This window comes from Aulonocara sp. 'chitande type north' Nkhata Bay, linkage group LG12 (assembly GCF_057382095.1).
Source record: "Aulonocara sp. 'chitande type north' Nkhata Bay isolate Kocher_YH1m ecotype deep benthic linkage group LG12, A_spYH_male_GT1.1, whole genome shotgun sequence".
Taxonomy (NCBI): domain Eukaryota; kingdom Metazoa; phylum Chordata; class Actinopteri; order Cichliformes; family Cichlidae; genus Aulonocara; species Aulonocara sp. 'chitande type north' Nkhata Bay.
In genome coordinates, this window is record NC_141355.1 from 22,769,332 (window position 1) to 22,789,742 (window position 20,411).

General features: G+C 40.8%; 2 protein-coding genes across 3 annotated transcripts in view; one reads left to right on the forward strand and one right to left on the reverse strand.

Annotated features, from left to right (window-relative positions):
* Positions 1-911: 911 nt before the first annotated feature.
* Positions 912-1,947, forward strand: LOC147317470 (uncharacterized). Its single transcript, XM_086314449.1, has 2 exons — positions 912-1,019; positions 1,610-1,947. Exons 1-2 carry the CDS (start codon positions 981-983, stop codon positions 1,940-1,942), a joined length of 372 nt encoding a protein of 123 aa, XP_086170575.1. The 5' UTR covers positions 912-980; the 3' UTR covers positions 1,943-1,947.
* Positions 1,948-2,049: 102 nt separating this feature from the next.
* Positions 2,050-20,411, reverse strand: part of mlxip (MLX interacting protein) — a 28,288-nt gene continuing 9,926 nt past the window's right edge. Inside the window, exons 6-17 of one of the 2 annotated variants that reach the window (XM_086314447.1) lie at positions 17,830-18,004; positions 17,630-17,719; positions 17,358-17,452; positions 15,113-15,683; positions 13,308-13,414; positions 12,617-12,719; positions 12,397-12,530; positions 12,069-12,176; positions 11,836-11,963; positions 9,496-9,619; positions 6,023-6,152; positions 2,050-4,074 (exon numbers count right to left, since the gene is read on the reverse strand). In XM_086314447.1, coding sequence (XP_086170573.1) covers positions 3,968-4,074; positions 6,023-6,152; positions 9,496-9,619; positions 11,836-11,963; positions 12,069-12,176; positions 12,397-12,530; positions 12,617-12,719; positions 13,308-13,414; positions 15,113-15,683; positions 17,358-17,452; positions 17,630-17,719; positions 17,830-18,004 — 1,872 coding nt within the window. In that variant the 3' untranslated portion in view covers positions 2,050-3,967. Of the gene's footprint in view, positions 4,075-6,022; positions 6,153-9,495; positions 9,620-11,835; positions 11,964-12,068; positions 12,177-12,396; positions 12,531-12,616; positions 12,720-13,307; positions 13,415-15,112; positions 15,684-17,357; positions 17,453-17,629; positions 17,720-17,829; positions 18,074-20,411 lie in introns of both variants that reach the window. The other variant, XM_086314446.1, reaches the window with a different exon arrangement.

The following is a 20,411-nucleotide window of genomic DNA, read 5'->3' on the forward strand; positions in this document are numbered from 1 at the left end:
GCAACTCAAATAACAGTGTGTTACCAGCAAGGGATGTAAAGGAGCATCTCTTGAAGCAGATGACCAGAGCAGCAGAAGACAACACTGTGTGCCACAGAAACATAAAAACATATTCCCTGATCTGATGACTCTGATTTCTGCTGTGACGTTTGGATCACAGGGTCGGAATTTGGATGGAGAATCCATCCGGCAATGGTTCAAGCTCTTGGTGGTGTGATGTTATGGGGGATATTTTCTCACCTTGAGCCCCTTAGTAATATATTACCATTATATGCTGGTCTTAATGGAGACCTGCAAAGGTCAATAATGATTAAGCTCAAGAAAAAACCTAAAACAGTGATGACACATTTACATTTTCAGGACAAAGCTTGATTGATTACGTTCACTGACTCATTTTCTTGTTTAATATTAGGCTAATAGAAACACACACACACACACACACACACACACATATATATATATATAGAAAGCTGTGCAAGTCATTCATGTAATTTAAATGAGTAATCACATGAGATCTGTTACGGGATGTGTAGTTTTTTTAAACCAGGGATTCCTTTGAGGAAACCCCCAGAAGAGAAAAAAACCTGAATCCTAAAGTTTTCTTATTTTCAAAGCTGCACGCAGAGGAAAATATTAAAAGCCTGATCTTTATCTCAGGAGTTCTAATAAAAGTGATCCTTGAAAGATGGACCACAGTGTCTCATTAGAGCCTGCAGTCAACCAAAGCCTCCTGCTGTCATGAATTTCCGTGCTGGTAAGCATCTTGAAGTGAGGCTGTGTCATTTGAAAGCAGGCTGCAGCTCGACTCGAGTTTTTGGTCGGCAAACTTGCTCAGTGTAATCAATCTAATTAATCTCCACTGTGTTCCCTTTCATGCTGCTGCTGCAGTCCTTATCTTCTTCTGCCTGCTGGCTGTGAAAGCAAACTGTGAGGCTGTTGGAAACAGGGCAGCCGAGCGTGCCTTGAATGCCAGCATCCGGATGATTAGGGTGAAGATACGTAGCGCGCTGGAGCACTTGGTAAAGCTTCTGATGCTTACAAAGATCATTAGTATTACATAATGAGGGAAGAATTTAGACTTTATAAAAGAAACTGATGTTTTTAACTTGATTCTGTCTCTGCTGAAACTAAACTGAGCTGGTAAACGGTGTTATAGGTAGTCCACCACTGGTTTAGTAAATTAAAGCTTTTATAGTCATATCAGGTTATTTGAGGTGCATACACTGGTATTAGGATGTTACAAGCAATACCAGTTGTAGGCTGTGCTCCCTTGATTATATGGACATGAGGAGCTGGTGACACCACAGACCATGAGTGTATGTTGATGCTTTAAAGGCATTATCAAGACTTTTGCTCTATTTTTAGCAGCTGGTTTAAAAAAAAATGTAAACATAACTTTACATTAGAAAACAAAGAAAGGCATAATAAACTCTTCCTGGGACTGAAAGTGATGAATTAAGAGCTGTATTTGAACCGTCTGTCAGTTTCAAATTCTTCTGTGGATCATTTGCATGCGTTTGTGTTACAAAAATAACAACACATCATCATCAGTTTCACACAAACAGCGATGAGTAGTTACTGAGTTGTATGTTCATGGATTCTCCTGCAGGATGCTTTTGGACTGCTTCCCAACATCACCTGCTTCACCCTGAACATTTCAGAGCTGATCAAGCCGGAGCAGCGGCACCTCACCGCTCACCAGCTAAGCTCCTTCGAGTGCTACATGGCAAAGGTGTCAAAGTTCACCCCGGAGCTGTCGTCACAGCTGCACTACATCTGCCAGATCATACGTGATGTGGTGCATCTCTGGACCGGCAATACGGTCTCCCACACATGCAGACTACCCTCCTTCAAGCAGGACTTGGACAGCTATGTGTACACCAAGTGCTTGCTGGAGCTTGTGGACAAATGGCTCGGCAAAGCTACGTTTAGAATTCACTGATTGGTCGGCTACTAATGTTCTCTTTTATTGAAAATATTTAGTTAAATCTGATACCTGGTCATGGATTCTATTGAGCAAATGTTTTGTATTGAAATTAAAGTGATGAGAAGACAAAGTTTTCAGTTTTGTTGTATTTATTGTGATTCTGAATCATTTAAGGCATTTTCCATCATGTTACATGTAGACATTTGGGAAGAGCACAAAGAAACAGTCATATCCAGCATAAGAAAATATCTTTTCTTCATAAAACCAACAATACAATACTAAATGTTGGGAGTCGAACATAAGCAGATCCAATCTGCGTCATCCTGTACATCATCCAAAACAAATCCACACAAAGAAACACAAAAGTAAAGATCACTAGAGAGAGAGAAGGAAAGAAAACGGTGTAATACAGGAGAGAAACGGCACAGAGACATCATCAAAAGAGGAGAAACAACTACAAAACTATTTAAAGAGAAAGCCTAGCTGCATTCAGAGGTGCATCTTCATCATCAAATAGTAGTAAATCATATCTGAACTCTATATATTTGACTCGCAACACCAAACTGTTCATTTAAGTGTTCATCACTGCATTCTCCATTTTTTGTGAACTGAGCAGCCTACAGAGGAACACAAGAGCACAACTTCCCCTATAAAAGACTCGTGCAATCCAATCATAAATAAAAAAAAGAAAAGAACTGCACACACAAAAAGCTGCACATTCATCTATTAAACATGGTGCGTTGTGCTACTGTAAACTCAGTTGTTCTGCACAATAAAAGAAAAAAAAAACAAACTCACAACATCTGCCTGAGGAGTGCTGAACCACAAAAGAAGATAGAGACGAATCCGCTGGCAAAGATCACATGCAGGCACACTTTGACCTCAAGGCTGCCAGCTGCACTCACAGTGTCTAACCCTCAAGCTCTCCACAAAGCAGAGTACTCCATAAAAACATTATGCCAGTAACACAACAGACTGAGAATACTCTTGGATATGGCTTTGGGTGTGTTTCTTTGCGCTTCCTCCAATGCATTGCTTTTTATCTGTGTTTGCTTTGAACACGTGTACCCGTGAGAAGGAAAGAAACAGCATATAAGTGAAACCTGTACCCTTACAGACAGTACGTGTTCCTGCTGAGAAGGATCCTGGCTCGACTTGTTCTTAGATGATTAGCGTAGCCCTGAGTGATCAGTAAAGAACCAGAAAGACCCCTACTGCACACTGAAGATCCTGTAACACTGTAGATGCGGGAATATACAGTAGTGTATGCAAAATCTGTACTGCTAGTTCAGTTACGCGTCTTGTGGGCGCTGACAGTAATGTTGCGGCATCGTGCTGCGGCCTGCAACGTTCATCCTTGTGTTGTTTGCAGGTGAGCTCAGTAGAAATGGGCAGAGCAGGGACGGAAAAAAACTGCTATGAACAAGATAACATTCACCTGAGTAAACAAGGGACGGTGAACAGAACAGGACAGGCAAATTCCAACATATAAGTATTCAACTTTAATATATTTCAATCTCCTCAATGGGAGGCGTTTGAACCTCCAAATAAAATAAATTGTACTTCTAGCTAGATTAAAAAAAACAAAACAAAACAAAAAACATCTGATAATCTTGTGAAAGGAAAGAAATGATGTCCTTATACTGCATAAGAGAACAAACTTCCCATTCAGCATTTCCCTTTTTGAAACACAATCTTGCGACTTAACATTTTTTAAATGTAACTTAAATTTAAATACAAGTTGTTGCTTTCAAGACATAAAAACGACATGGGCCAGCTTCTAATACACTAAAAGAGGAAAATCATCTGAAAGTTAAAGATAGTCATAGTTACTTCTATTTAAATATGATTAAAAAGTCATTTTTGCACTCATTTTGTTTGGTGCACCATGTGTCTCGTTCCCAAAAGTCAAACATAGTCTCTTTTCTGGGATTTGTGGAAGACTGAGCTTGCTGAAAGGCTACAAGGCAAACCAGTGATATGTTATGATGGTTAAAAAAAAAAAGTTCAGGTGGCTTCTGGGTCACTTCCAGGAGGAATCTAAGAGTTTGTTTGTGTTACGGCCTGGATGGCTTCTTCAGGGAGCACGGATGGATCGCTGAGAATGGACGTGGTAGTGCACAGCTGGCGAAGAGTACTTAGGACCACTGAAAAACAAGCCCAAATGAATTGCATTAAAACAAATGGTTGATATTTGCACAAACAGATGCCCGTGTGCTTTCCATTTAGAGCCGCATGTAGTTTGCTCTGATTTAATCTGAGTTTTGGTTGACTGCATGACCTGGTCAAATTCAAATCAAGCATCAGCATAAAGAAGGTGATTTTAAGTCACTTTGAATGTGACATGGTCATTGGTGCCACACTAACTGGTGTTAATATCACAAAAACCGCTGGGATTTGCCTCTAACCAACCATCTCATACAGAGAACAAACTATAAAATACTACAGAGAGTGAGCGGCTTGTTGATGCCAGAGGTCAGAAGAGAATGACCAATCTGCTGTGAGCTGATTGAAAAGCAAAAGTAATTTATACAGCCACTGGTTATAGCCGATGTATGCAGCACTTTTGAAGCAGATGAACTCCAGCAGCAGAAGATCATATGTAGTGCCACTTCTGTCAGCTAACAGGAAACTGAGGCTACAGTTCACAAAGACTCTCACAAAAACTGGAGAAAAATGTTGCCTGGCGTGATGCATCTTGATTTCTGCTGCAGTATTTTTACAGTAGGGTCAGAATTTGGTACAAACAACAAGAAAACCAGCGTCATGTCCTGCCTTGCTCCAATGGATCAGTTGTGGTCTAATGATGGGGATGTTGTAGACATATTCTTGGCACACTTTGGGCCCCTTACTACCATTTGAGCATCATTTAAACTTCTCAGCCTCCATTAGTATCGTTGCTGACTATGTCTACCTGTAGGGGATGTTTCTCATGGCATGTAGACTCTGAAATGATATATACTGGTATACACTATATACTTGTACTACAGTGCTTTATATTTTAGGGAGTGCCCATGTTAAGCAGTCGAAACATACACAAATTATTTGTGACCAGTATACTTAGGTCAGGTTTGTGACATATTGGTAGATTATAGCTTTGACAGCCCAAACTGAAGTCTGAAGTTACCATAAATTAGTGAAATTGATAACTTTGGCATTACAACTCCTTTAAAGCCATAAAAATATCAAGGAGGACTAATTGCATTTTGCTGCAAAGCTGGCATAACAACCATGATCCTGACGCTTTAACCTGACCTTGGCCATAAAGCTGTCAAAATGAGCTATAAAGATGATGGACGATGAGGTCTGGGAAAGTTGTGTAAACTGACACATTGATCAAAGTAAGACATGAATAAATACATCTAATGTGTAACTGTTTTTAAAGAGAATGATTTCACACAAATTGGGAAAAATTTAATCAAAGTGGAAATTAAAGTCAAATTTTGGGAGCTTACATAACAAAAAGAGGAGAAGCCGTAGATGCCTCTCAATATAAAGGAGCCTCAGCCCTGACAAGTGTGGGTATGTTTGTCTTCATCTTTCATCTGTCTGTCTGCTGTTGGCACTTAAGGCGCTACACCCCGGGGATTGCTTTGCGTTGTCTTGCTGTTCTGTGTGTTGTGATGCTGTCATGCTGTTTATAAGACTGTTGTGACCTCTGTGTACCCATCTTCTTAAGACTGCTTCCAACAGCATAACACGCCATGTCACAAATCTCAAAAAGTTGCCTCTGTTCATCAGGACGTAGCATTTTTAGTGGAAGAAAATGCTATGTAATAATCAGATGCACTCATTGTAATTACAACAAAGTTACTGTGATTACCCCTCAAGTGAGTTATCATATCGTTCAAAAACTGTGCTACAATGTTGAATTTCCTGTTGTGTCATGGTTGTGTGATTTCTGATTAAAAGGCAGGAATATACAGAGATGGTGAAAGATAGTCAAAGCTGTGCAGATGGAAGAAAGCCCCTTTGGGGTCAAAAATCATCCAAAAGTGCTGATCCACTTCTCTTGCAAACAGTAGGTGGAATGAAGACGTAAAGGACTTTCCCCCCCCCACTTGTATGTCAGAGCATGTCGGTTATTTTACTTACTGGGTCTGAGTGCTGGAAGCGAGCAGTGACGATCCAGCCATTGCAGCGTGGTCTGACAAAGCTCTGCTCTGCTTGCTGTTGACACCATCCCATTGAAAGAATCAAAAAGAGGCTTGATAATGATGCTGAACTGAATGTATGACAGTCAAGGAGGAACTTTAAATCTGATTACACAACTTATCAAAATAGGCTTTAAATGTAAAAGGCCAAGAGGTATTAAAAATGCAGTGTGTGGTTTTGATACAGTTGAAGTCTTATTATCAACCCTACTACATTATTGACCTGGAGAGCAAAGGTAAATAAATACCTGAAGGTTTCCCTACTAGGATGCTAGGTTCTCTCTCACACACATATATACATAATACAGGGTTATTAAGATATATACTGAGACAAACAAGCTGATCTACACTACAGCAGCAGTGATCAATGAGATGCTTGGCTACAAGTTGAACATCCACAAGGAGCAGTACCCTCCATTGGAGAAGGAGAGTGGTTAGCCAACTATCAGAACTGCAGGGAGGTACTTAAGAAGTACAGCGAGCTGTCCATACCTAACACTTTGGAAACTGCCAAGAAAAGACTCACAACTTTGGCCAGCTGCTTGAAGAGGTAAACCAGAGAGATAGAAGGCAGAGAATAAAGTAGCTGTTCTCCACAGAACCAGCCAAGGTGTACTTTCAGTGGCAAGGGAACAATATGAGAGCAGCACCACCAAGGCTGGAGACGGAACAATACTGGAAGAGCATATGGGTAGCAAAGCTCATTGGCTAATGAATTTAAGAGAAGACTAGAAGAATAGATTACAAGAAGGCCGATGACTCAATGTCCCACACTTGGATCCTGGAATGCCTAGAACTATACAAGATCAACAGGACCCTAAGAGCCTTCATCAGGAACTCAATGGGGATGCATCTGCATCGGCCTGAACCCCCTCAGTGAGATCATTGACAAGACTGGCTACTAGGGTTGGGTGATTGGACGAATATATCAACTATCGGTGATCGTTTTCACAAGGGCGATTTATTCATTTATTTGCCCATGAGCAAGTTTGCTAATGATGATGGAGCTAATAGAAGCAGTCAACAAAAAAAAATAAAAATAAATAATAGCGCTGTTTTAACAGCACCCTCTTTTATTCGTGAGCAAATGCACCTTCCTCAGAGTGCGCCCAAATGCTTGTTGATGGAGATGGGTTTAGCGCGTTAAAATTTTTAATCATGTTAATTGTGATGACCGCATTAATGCTGCGCCAACGCTGACAGCCCCAATTTTTCTGGGGAAATTAGTTCATCCATGTTTGGACTTCTTCTGTATTATAAACATGAAATCAGTCTGTGCATGATTACACGGAGGATATGTGCATGCGCGAATATATCGCCCATCATCGATTATTGGACTGACAATTGTCGGCTGGAAAATTTTTATATATCGCCCAAACCTACAGGCTACAAATACTGACTGTGGAATGGAGCAGTTTTCAGCCACCTCCTGTATGGATGACATCAAGCTGTATGCCGAGAGTGAACAAGACATCAATTCACTGATCCACACCACCAGGATATACAGCAGTGACATCGGAATGTTGTCCGGCCTGGAGAAAAGTAGTTTGATGATAACATAGAGAGGGAAGGTAGTAAGAACTGAGGGGGTAATAACACCTATGCCCTGCCTGTGATCAGACCCTGCTGGGATAATAAGCTGGCCAGAGGAGGAGATAGAAGCCACTGATATCAAGAAAAGGAAGCTCCTTACCATGCATGCATGCATGCATGCAGGGTTTCACCTCATGTCCAGCATCCTGAGGCTGTATGCCAAGCAGAAGGAAGGAGGCTGGGGACTGGTGAGTGTCAGCACCACAGTCCAGGATGAGGCAACTAACATCCATGGCAAACAGAAGGAGACAGCTTATAATGACAGATGTAGCAGTTCCGAATGACAGCAACATCAGGAACACAAGAAACTTAAGAAATTCCAAGGGCTCAGAGAAGGGCGGGAAGATGTGGAGGGTGAAGGTTACAGTGGCCCAGCAGTTATGGGAGACCTAACATCCGAAATAGAAAAAGTAAATAGACCTCCCCTTTTCTGTTTCACATCCTGACTGAACAGTCTCCACTGGTTTTAAAAATAATAAACATCCTAACAGCTGAACAGTTTTAGTGGCTCGCTTTCTTTCCCATGTTTTGGCTCAGAACTGTAGTTTGTCCTGGACTGGAGTCAGAGCCATTCATACACATGTGGAGGTGGTCATTTGTGAGCCTGGAGCAATATTTAGTTTGATTATATTCACTTTGTAGAAAACCTTGCATTTGTGTGTCAAGTCAAATACAGTGGAATAGTCACTTTTTACAAACTGCTCCTTCAGGATCACATTTGTTAGGAGATCGCCTGATTGGATGTGTAGAAGTCCAGCATTCAGCCATTTAATCCTCTATTTCCACTGTCCAATGTTTTTGTTTTTTGCACCAGCACCATTTGTTACTTATTTTTCTCTCCGTTTTCTTTGTCTCGGCCTTCGCCAGCACAGTCGTCTGTATCACTCCCTGTCTTTTTTCTATATTTGTCACTTTCTTTTCACTGTCTTTTCAGCTGTTGGCACTGCAGAGTCCCCGTGTGCATCCCCCGGAATGCACAGAGTTGATTGGCTAAACGATATCATGTGAGATAGCTAAGTCACATCCGATTGTTCTGCGTGTTTCTTCAGCCACTGAACCACTGCTGTAAAGACCAGAAAACCTGCACCAGTTAAAACAGAAGCATCCCATCAGGTTTTAAATCTGTTTTGGATATAGGTCCGGGTCCGAATGGGCCTGAAAAGCAGCCCACATGCTAGTAACCTGCACTACAGCAACAGGGCTAAAACACAAGAAACTTTATCTGGGATAATTACTGCTCCTAAAAACAAACTCCCTGCTTCAGAGTCACTGGTGATAAATTAGAAGAAACCAGACAAACGCAAGGAATTTATTTTCTTTGGGTCTTTTCTTAATAATTGAGAAATTTTTAAGGGGAGAGGAGGTGCAACTGTAGAATATTAAACTGAATAAATAAATAAAGATTCCCCTTCACATAATACAAAGTCAATACAGATCTATAAACTCTTCTGGTCTTGTGTGAGGGGAGGCTAATTGGACTCTGGTAGATAACAAACAAACCAATCCCTCTGCTATCTGATACAACACAGTACCTATTTATTTTAGGTTATTTATATATGAATACTTTTAATATTTCATGGACTGAAAACTTTGAAATTTAAAAGCTGTATGAGGCACCAGTTTTATCTAAACCCTTCTTAAGAAAATAACTTACGCGTAACTTCTCCTGTCGGAAGCCTGCTTCTGCCTCTGCTGTGTATTTCCTGCAACTTATCATTCAGATCTCAGTGAGGTGCCTCTCTTTCTAGTTTCAAGTGGGAGACACAAAAGCCTCCCTCAAAAAATAAAAACTGTTACATCAGCTAGCTTGTAGAAGGATACAATCCAGAACTTCCAGTTCTGAAGTGTGCGGTTCTTCACATATTCATTAAACTTCTCTTGCATGTGGTCGAGGCGATGTCGTCTCATCGGTACGCCCGTCACAGGAAGCTGCTCCTGACACAAGCTGCAGTGAGGAAAGATTTCAGAGTTAATACATCAGATCGCTGTGCATGTTTAGTACTGTACTGTGCATAAGTCTCGAGCCACTCTTTACTTCCTTACATTTTGGTCGGTGCAGCAATGTACTGAAACCTGTGCAAACATACCGTATTTTTCGGACCATAAGGCGCACCGGATTATAAGGTGCATTAAGTGAAACAAAACAGTCAGATAAATCAAATTTTACTCAACTCATTCTTCTTGCTTCCTCCACTTCTGTACCATTGATTAATTAATATTGAATTCTCTCACAGCTGCTCTATTCCCATGTCGGTGCAGTATATTAATGACTAACTTCTAGTGGTGTGTGGATCGATACTGAAATATTGATTCCTCCGATACCACTTATTTATGTTCCAGAATTGATTCTCATATTAAAATATCAATATTTTACTAATTTGGGGTAAATTTTTAGTTTATCATTAACAGGAACACAGTGGAAAGAAACTATATCATTTGGATCGTCTAACTTGGAAGGAACTACTTCCTCTTCTGCCTTTCATGGTCATATGCGAAATACGGTTGTATAAATGTGTCGCAGCCCCTTGGCGTGCACACTCACAACAACGGCTGAGCGTAAACAGTGTCATGTGTGGACGTATTTTACCTTCACAAACAGCCAAGACGTGGTTTGCGATACATGTGGCAAGACAGTGAGGTGTTGTGGCAACACCACTAACCTCGTCAAACACCTCAGAGTAAATCATATCACAGAATATGAGAAACTTATGTTGAGGTGAACTGGAGAGGAGTGGGACAGGTCCCGCTAGGGCGAGACAGACATCTCTTGCGGAGTCCTATAGTGCTGCAGGCAGGCAACGTGTTCAAATACACAACCTCAGGTTTTTTATGTCTGTATGATAATTCTGCATTATTAAGCAATAAGAACAAGTAGTCTGATGTCCTGTGACCATTATGAAGCCATAATTTAAAATATAGTGGTCCCTCGTTTATCGCAGGAGTTACGTTCCAAAAATAACCTGTCATAGGTGAAATCCACTGCGTTATAGCGAGGGACCACTGTACAATAAAACATTACGTTTTTGTATAAAGTATCGGTATCAGATCAGTATCGTGGATACCACCCTGAAATCTTCTTGGTATCGGATCTGAAAGGAAAACAGTACATCACTACTAATCTCATATTGTGGATGGATTATCTCAGTTGTTCTACTGACTGAAGTTTGGTCCGTTTACAGAATCCTACCATGTGATTGCATTTGTCCCTAAACATCAGGAACCCTCACGCTAGCTTTTATAGAGTGGAAAAAAGTTAGCGTTTATCCTCCAGCTTCACTGTGTTTATGTTATGCTAACGTAGCTGTGTTGCCAGCGATTACGTAGCACATCATTTAGACGGTGATGCCACAGTGTTCGTTTGACTTTGGGACCTGAAACAGACGGAGTTTTGGACCCAGATTACTCCACGAGACTCCTGACTACGGTAGTCATAATGCTCCGGCAATCCACCAAGCTGCATCGGCACATTCAGCAGTGTGTTTGGGATCACTGTTATGATGAAAAAGCTGTTGCTAATTAGATACAGTGGTGTGAAAAAGTGTTTACCCCCTTCCTGATTTTCTCTTTTTTGTGTTTGCCACACTTAAAGGTTTCAAATGTAAATTTTAGACAAAGACTACATAAGTAAACCCAAAATGCATTTTCTAAATGAAGATGTTTATTATTAAGGGGGGGGGGGGGGGGGGGGACCTACACATGGCCCTGTGTGAAAAAGTGATTGCTAAACAACTTTTTCATTTTTTAATGATATGACTTGGTTAGACTGTATTATCTAAGTCATAACAAACAAAAAAGGGGATCAAATAATTTATTTTTAGTGACAAAGTGCCTAAAGACACAATTTAAAACTGATTATTTTTAAAGTTGTAGGCGCTTGATTCAGGTACCTTTGTATCCTTGAATGATTCATAGTTCAGCGTTAAGTAGCTTAAACAAATAAAACATGGCTCTGAAAATGGTCATGTGCAAGAACTGGACTGAAAAAATGTGAAAAAGCAGCCAATGTCCAAAGATAAACTTTGAAAAAACATCAAAAATCCAGGAGAACTATTACTCAAGACCACTGTAAAAACTCTGGCTCCTTAGAAGAAAAATTGAAATATAAAAGACTTGTGCACAGTGCTCAATGTTTAAGACATGATACAAAATGTTTAAACATACCTAATGGAGGTGTTGAGCTCCTCAATCTCCTCTCGTAGTCTCTTAACTTCGTCCTGCATTTGTTGCCTTTCCTGCTGGAGCTTCATAATGTGCTCCACTGTCTTCTGTAACGTCACTGCATTACTGATCTAAAAGCACAAAGTTAATAAATATGTTTTTAATTAACAAATCAGGCATTAGAGGCAAACATGGTTCTGGACATTTCATGATAACATACAGGTACGCCTGCTTACATTTGATTGGGACTTTAGAGCAGGAACCAGGTTGCAGAGTGTCTTAAAGCCAATATTTATGTTTGATCGCCTCTTTTGCTCAGCAGATATGTGTGTGGTCCTCCGGATCTGTCATACAACAGCACAAAGGATTAGACAGTATTATGGAGATTGTATGCAATGTTAAAAAGAAACATCGGAAATGCCCCATGACGGTGTAATCCGTGCATTAAGGTCAATCTCAGTTAATTAAGATGTTTTACATGTAAAGTTGGATTTCAGTCCTATTCAAACATGATCAAACTTATTTAAGTTTGAGTTTTATGTTTGAAAACACACGAATACAAACCTGAGGTTGCTCGTTCTTCACCAAAACTGGACTGGTACTGCTGATTAATGACTGTGGGCTGGGTAACGACTGTGGGCTAGGAACCTGATCTAACCCGCAGGGCGACCTTTGTCCAGATTGTGGCTGATTAGGAACTGAAAAGAAAAGGAACAAAAAACAAAACAGGTTTTAACACGTTGTGGAGGTGAAGTTTAAAGTAACTTTCTGAATTAATTCTCACCAACACTGCAGGAACCCTTCTGATTTTTGCGGCTAGAGGAAAATGATTTTTCTTTGGGAACAATCGTCTGAGACTTCTGAGGCACGACGTGAAATCCAGATGCCTGAGATACATGAAAATATCCAAAAAATAAATATAAAAACATGAAAGAAACTTTGCAATAAATATCAATCCTCTTTACTTAAAGAAAAAAAAAAAAAGAAAAAAAAAAAAAAAAAGACGGCCTTCGAACAAATTTCACAAATATACAGGTGCCAGACCAGTTAAGGATTTAAAAACGTGGCAATTAGTGTGGCAAGAGATGTGTGCGTAAACAAATACCTGCAAACACTATAAAGAAGAGTGTAAATTAATCCACAAAGATATGAGACACTGAAGATGGCACAGAAAATGTACTTTAGGTTATTGCTGCTAAATGTGATTCTGCAAGCTATAGAATCACATTTCTCACACTGCTTCTGCATTTTGGTTACATTTTTCCAAAATAAATTATCAAACAACATGATTTCTCATGTCTTGTTGTTCATCTGAGGTTGTACTTACCTAATTTTTAAGACATGGTAAAAATTAGATTTGTTTTGTTATAATATGATATAAAACCTTACAATTTATAAGGGGCACATTTATTTATTTATTTATTCATTTAACAAAGCTGTAGGAAATAAATTCAAACAATAAGCTGCAAACATACCGGTCCAAGAGCAGGAGAAGTGATGACCACACCTGTGTTAGGGACCAAATCTGCTTTCAGTGGTGTGGGTGTAACAATCACAGCATTGGCATGACCTGGGAAAGGGCCTGAGAGGATTTACACACACATACACAAATGTTACAGAGTGATCTGAAAGCTCTGTGGGAAATCTAATCATAGGATGTATATAAAATATGGTTGTAGCCACATTAACCTCGCTCATTGGTTTGTGGACAGGAGCTCTTGAGGCTTTTTGAAACCAAATGTGACAAACTGTGGATGTGACCTAGAAACTAGGGTACAGTTTTTGCTTATCTATTATCTTCTTTTCAATCAAAAGACAACCTCACTCTACTGCCTAAACCCAGATCTTTACTCTTTTTGACTCTAACGGAGACCCAAGTTTAGTGTAGTTTAACTTTTTATCGTCATTGTACTTTGCACAATAGTACTGTGGTGGATTTTTGTATGATAACTATGTAACTATATACACTATATATCTATGTGCACTGAACATATATATTTTAACTTTCATGTAGAGTCTTAAGCACAAGACATTTTGCTTCACCATGGTATATTAAGGTGGTACAGTAACAGGGCAGTTAATGTAAGGGGAGAGTTGTCCTGAATAATTTACTCTCCGGTAACTAACCTTCCCTAATACACACTCAACGTCTTTCATGCAGCACAACCAAAACAGTAACATTGTAACAGAGATCCTGAACACATCACGATAAAATACACACACACACACGCACACACACAGAGAAGTGTTTTAAGAACCTATGTAATTATAAAATAAGATTGTGAAGATTTAATAATTAGGGTTAATGTGTGATGTTTGACCGTGTCATGACCTATTGTGATAAGCCAAATCGAAAGGGTAGTCAGAGTCCTGACTGGCCTTTGGCCTAGACCTTGGCCGCTACCTGACCCCTGCAGCTGTGTTTGGCTGGAAGGCGGGTGGGAAAGTTACCCAGCAGCAGGGGGCGGGGATACGGGTCCCTATATATTAGGGGACCAGTGGACACCCCCAGTACTTTTTTCCCCTCTGCTGTTTCTCCTTGTCCGTCTCAGAGTTGCTCTACTGTCTGTGCTCAAGGCTGTACACCCCGGGGTTTTGCTTTGCTTGCTTTCTGCTATGTAATTCTCTTGCTAGATTTCTGTATGTATTTTTCCTGCTGTTCATATGATTCAGTGTATTAAACTCTGTTCCAAGAATTCTACTCTTTTCCAGAGCATCTCTTGATTTTAATTGGATCTAAAGAGGTTGGATCTCCACATCGTTGGTGGGAGAAGGTTATCAGGATGGCTTCAAAATCTGCGACCACAGTACAATGAAACTGTAGCTCTGTAGTTTACAAAATGAAGCGACTGATATGATGAGCTCATCAGAAACATTTTGCTAAGCTCAAAGATCAAATAAGTCTTGGTTTTCTACAAAAGGGTGATTCGCCTCCTCCTGGCTTAGGCTACTTCCACACTGGCATTTCAGACCAGCACACTACATCTGTCTTTTAATGTCATCGATGAGTATAACCTCCTTTTCAGCAGCTTTTCCTGATACATCTTACAAAGATTGTCATATTTAAAATGAAAACATCTATACTTGAAATAACTACCTCAGTGTACTTTTTTCCTTAAAACTCTAACACAAGTGAAGCTACAGTAACTCAAATATGTGTGTTACAACATTAAGTCATTACATTAGACATACTGTAGCGCTACCTTGTGGTGAAAATGATAATTTTACATTTCTATTTTACAGATATAAAATACTGATCTTGATTTTAGAAACCACAGACCTGTGAGGATGATCTGAGACGAGGGAAGGGTGTTAGCAGGAGCGATCCTTGGCATGGGCCGACTTTTGTTGGCACTGGGTGGCTGTAAAGGTCGAGGCAGAGCAAAAGTCTGAGTTTGCTGTACAGAAGTGGCAGCCAGAGGAGCCACGGTTTGGAGATGGGATGGGTGACCTGGCGCTTGTGCAGATAAGGTGCTATAATCCGAGCTGTGGCTGAAGGTGGTGGCAGAGTCACTCGGCGTGACAGAGGAGGCTGTGTGCGTAATCACAGATGCCGCTACAGTCTCATCCAAGACTGAGGTGTTGTTCAAGGGTGAGGTAACCATGGGTGCTGCTGAGGCCATGTCCTGACCTGGAAGGCACTGTACCAGAGGATCATGTGATAACGGCTGAGCGACAGAAGGAACCTGACCACTGGGCGCCACCTGCCCAGGGAACAAGGACATGTAGTTGTGCGCATAGACAACATCGCTACTACCGCCTGACTGACTGGCCATGGGAGAGGGGACAGACATGGGGCTAGAAGGGGAGATGGGGTTGGTTGTCAGCTGCATGGAGGACATTAACTGGGCCTGGCAAGGGATGAAAAGGAAACAAGCACACTTAGTAAAATATGACACAGAGCAGACACACTTCTGTAGTTTATGACAGTAAACAGACTGTCTGATGACACATCTGTTATACCTGCTCTTTAACTAACGGTAGTAAAAGTTTCAGGAGTGGATCCATGATTTATAATACTAAATATTCTGAATAATTAATAACTGACCTCACTGCTAACTGATCCTGTACCTTAATTTTCATTTGAAGTTTCTACTTTATTGAAATTTTTATTTTAAAAATATTTTCACCTTATTTAGATTTTTGATTTGCTTCATACTGAAGTTTATTTTTGAGCCACACTATTTTATTCATTTCACAGGTCATAGTTTTAACAGAATTATTAAGTGCTGTACCAAAGGATTATTTATGGAGTATTTAAAGTGTAGTACGTGTCCTGTCTTCAAATACTGGTTTTCTAAAGTCAGTTACAGTGAAGTACAGTGACAGGACTATGACAGTGTGCATATATAATTGTCAAACAAGCTTCTTGTTTTTTTAAACAAGTTCACTGGACACTTTATTAAGTACAACTATTTCAGAATAAGGAGGAAAAGTGATTTAAGTAATTTTGAACGTGGCATCGATGTTGATTGCTCTGAGTTTTTTTAAAAACTGCTGACCTGCTTGGATTTCCCCACAAAAACATCTGTAGGGTTTACAGAGAATGATTAAAAAGGTAAAATATCCAGTTAGCAGGAGTTCCTCTGGGTGAAAATGTCTTTATTGACGTCAGAGAAAAATGGCCAGATTGCTTTAAGCTCATAGAAAAGCAACAGTGACGCAATACCCCAAGGTATACAAAAGAGCATTTCTTAGAGCAGCTGGTCTGCAGCAGAAGACCATCATATAGACTCACCAATATGAGACAACAGAAAAAAAACATGTTGCCTAAGCTTTGATTTCTGCTGCAACATTCGAGTGGTTGGGTCCAGATTTGAGGTAAGTAACATAAAAGCAATGATCTATTGTCTATCAGTGGTTCAGGCTGGTGGTGGTGGTGGTGTACACTTTGTACCGACTGAGCACCGTTTAAATATCACAGCCACCAGATCTCCATAGCACTGGTGGTTGAACAGGAGTTTCACATTATGGATGTGCAGCAACTCTGTGACACCTTCATGTCACTTTTGAAAGTGTCTGCTGGTTCAACCAGGTTCAGGTTTCACGAACGCTGCATATCTTTTTCATGGCTATGATGAGCCTTTATACTGTCTGAGTTGCTAAAATTCATACAGGGACCCAGAAACAATTAACCGTGGACCCAAAAGATACACATTTTTTTCACTAAAGCCAAGTCATGGCTGATTAAAAAACTTTTGAGAAACTTCAAGGAGGAAAGTATGAAAAAAAAAGCCAAATATTCAGAGCTATTTAGAGTACACAATTTTATTGAAAATTTTATGAATTAAATGTTAATCAGTTTGAGCAAGTCATGTATGAAAGTGCTGTGTAAACAGTTTAGTAATATTATTATGTTACTTCATTGTTTTTGTCTAACTACAGTAAGGCAGAAAGTTGGTGGCAGACGTGGGAGAAATACAAAGAAATTTTAAATCTAAGACAATAAAAAAAAAAAACTCTCCTTGAACAGACTGTTTTTATGGTGGTGTGTGTTAGGGACTGAGCCTTGGATCTGTGTTTACCTGTGACTGAGAGCTGCTGCTGGGTAGAGGGGTGACAGATGATGCAGTGGGGGAAACAGAGGGGAAGGCGGGCTGACGGAGGCTGTGAAATAAGTCTGGAACAAGAGTCTCTATGTTAGCTAGAGGTTAGTAAAACCACACTACTTTTTGCGTTAGGCTAGGTCAACTGCTGTAGCAGAGTTACTAGAATATGTGTGCTTGATTTCTGTACAGTGTGCACTATTAGTCTGTGTCAAGTCCTAATGCAGCTGTGGGTGGTGCTTTACTGTTACCTTGCAGTGGATCAAATGAGTCCATGAAGTCCAAGTTAGGCTGTAACGGGATGAGTCCTGGTTGGATCATGTCAGCATTCCCTGCATGAGCTTTGGACAGGAGAGGCAGAGTTATGGGGAGTAAGGGCCACGGCATGGCTGTGTTTATGCAAATATAAGAGATCCAGTTCCACAAGCATATCTTTTCTTGATTTTCTTACCAATCTCCCTCGGATTAGGGAAGGGTATGGGCTGGTGTGAGGCCAGCGTAGAGAACAATGTGTCTGTAAACTCAGACATCAAAACGTCCATATCGAAAAGGTTGTCCATCTCCATGGGGGCAGGCGCTTCAGTAATCATACGACGAGTCACACAGCGTGCAGCGGCCTCTTCATCCTGATAAAAGGAGACACGGAGCATGTCTGGAGAGACTTCCCCAAACAGGGATAACTGCTCCTCCGGCCCCTTTGAGCGTTCAAAATGCAGTAACCACACCAGTTAGCAACACACAAGCATGCAGCATCACGTAGTATTGTGAACTCCTCATTTACATGAACTGTGCAAAAGTTTGATGGGAAATTTCATTTTATGCATTTTAGATGTTTGGTTTTTTTAAACGATACAAGCTACAATTCAGTCTTTTAAGTGAAGCCTAAAAGATTAACCTCGATCTACATTCAAGCAGGCTGCTAATTTATTTATTTATTGTTTACATTTACTTTTCCATGCTGTCAAACTCAAGACTGACATCATTACTCTAGTCCAATCATTTTCTTCTATGACCCAATCAGCTTGCTTCCTGCATGCTTCAGATCTCAGTGCTCTTCTGTCATTGTAATGTCAGACTCGCATTCATGCACTTCCACCTCCCCCCCGGTGTCTCAGAGCCCCATCAAAGCTTCCATTTCCCTCTTCACCACCATCAGTCTCTAGATCTTAGAGGATCCTGTCCAAACTCCTGTCACTGCTGGGTCACTGCTCCGCTGTTCCACAGGCTAATCACTAAATAGCTTTTATTCAAATTCTGTATCTCGTAAATCATTTGAACTTGTCCGAATGATCTCTCCATACTGAATACTTTTTCAACACATAAAAAGCAGCTCAAAACATCCATCCGTCCATTTTCTTCTGCTTATCCGGGGCCGGGTTGCGGGGGTAGCAGCCCAAACAGAAAAGCCCAGACCTCCCTCTCCCCACCCACCTCCTCCAGCTTGTCCGGGGGAACACCAAGGCGTTCCCAGGCCAGCCGAGAGATATAATCTATCCAGTGTGTCCTGCCCCAGGGCCTCCTCCCGGTGGGACATGCCTGGAAGACCTCGCCCAGGAGGCATCCTTGTCAGATGCCCGAACCACCTCAACTGGCTCCTTTCGATGTGGAGGAGCAGCGGCTCTACTCTGAGCCCCTCCCAAATGGTCGAACTTCTCACCCTATCTCTAAGGGAGAGGCCAGCCACCCTTTGGAGGAAGCCCATTTCCGCCGCTTGTATCCGTGATCTCGTTCTTTCGGTCACTACCCACAGCTCGTGACCACAGGTGAGGGTAGGGACATAGATCGACCAGTAAATTGAGAGCTTCGCTTTTACTCTCAGCTCTCTCTTCACCACAACAGACCGTCTGTCGAGCTCTCACTCCCTTCTCCTGTCACTCGTGAACAAGACCCCAAGGTACTTAAACTCCTCCACTTGGGGCAGGAACTCGTCCTCGACTCAGAGTGGGCACTCCTCTGTCCTCTGTGAACATTGTTCCCTCGCTGATATAGCCTGCATTATTTTGGCTTCATCTTTGAAACAGAAAACACATTCCCATCCCATTCCTTCTTTTCTCAGCAACAGGCATGCAATGGCCAGCCCCCAAAATAAGTCACCACCTGGATGTAACTACGCAAAAAGCCAAGAGTCTTCCAATAATTGGATAATTACTGCAGTGATTACTATGTTTCAGCTTGCAACATGTTATTTGACTGTAAATGATGCAGCGATTAGCTTCTCATTTCTATCCCATACTCATGGAAATTGTGTTACTCCATTTCAGCCAAATTATTGTCCTAGATCAAGCAAAGAAAAAAACTGAAAAGGGTAAAACTGAGTTAAATACTGTCTAATATACTATTAAATCAAAAGAAATCCTGAACAATCATGTCTGGAAAAACATTTGGAGAAATTAAATCTTAAAAAAGTAAATAAATAAACATTAGAAGTCATTGATATGTTGATAACAGTAAAAGTAACAGCATTTCCACACATGATGAGAAGAGAACTAAAGGGACTGAAATTAAACAGCTGTGCAGCTTCGAGAAAACCACTAATTAGTGAGACTAACTGGGAAAAAAAAAAGACTTCATTTCGCTATGGAGCACAAACATCGGACTCATACCAATACTAGATGAAGCAGGGTAAGAAGAGAAATGGCTGAAGTAATGCATCCATGATCCCTAGTGGAGGTGGTGTTGTGATCTGGGGTTGCTCCGGTTGTTCAGGCCTATTTAAGCAATGTTTTAGGTCAGCTGACTACCTGAATATACTGAAATGCCATGCTCACTGAACCAGAGAGTGATACGGCTGTAAGTCATACCACCTTTAAGCTCAGGGTAATAAAGCTTATTGCTGTATGAATGTGTGTGTGAGTTGAGCACTCTGCGTCATTAGGAATGTGCTATACAAATACGAGTCCACTTACACATATGAGCAGACATTCACAGCACTATAAGCTGCCACTCGAATCGCATCAACACAAAACCTTTGTTGGTGAAAAATTCATGCAACTGTTGATAGAAATAAATGCCCTGAGATTATTTACTGAAAAG

What these genes read in the sequence shown, in the direction of transcription:
- LOC147317470 (XM_086314449.1), top strand. Translation starts at nt 981, where the DNA reads ATGATTAGGGTGAAGATACGTAGCGCGCTGGAGCACTTG. An exon ending in GTAGCGCGCTGGAGCACTTG is followed by an intron (nt 1,020 to 1,609) that starts GTAAAGCTTCTG and finishes ATTCTCCTGCAG; the next exon opens with GATGCTTTTGGACTGCTTCC.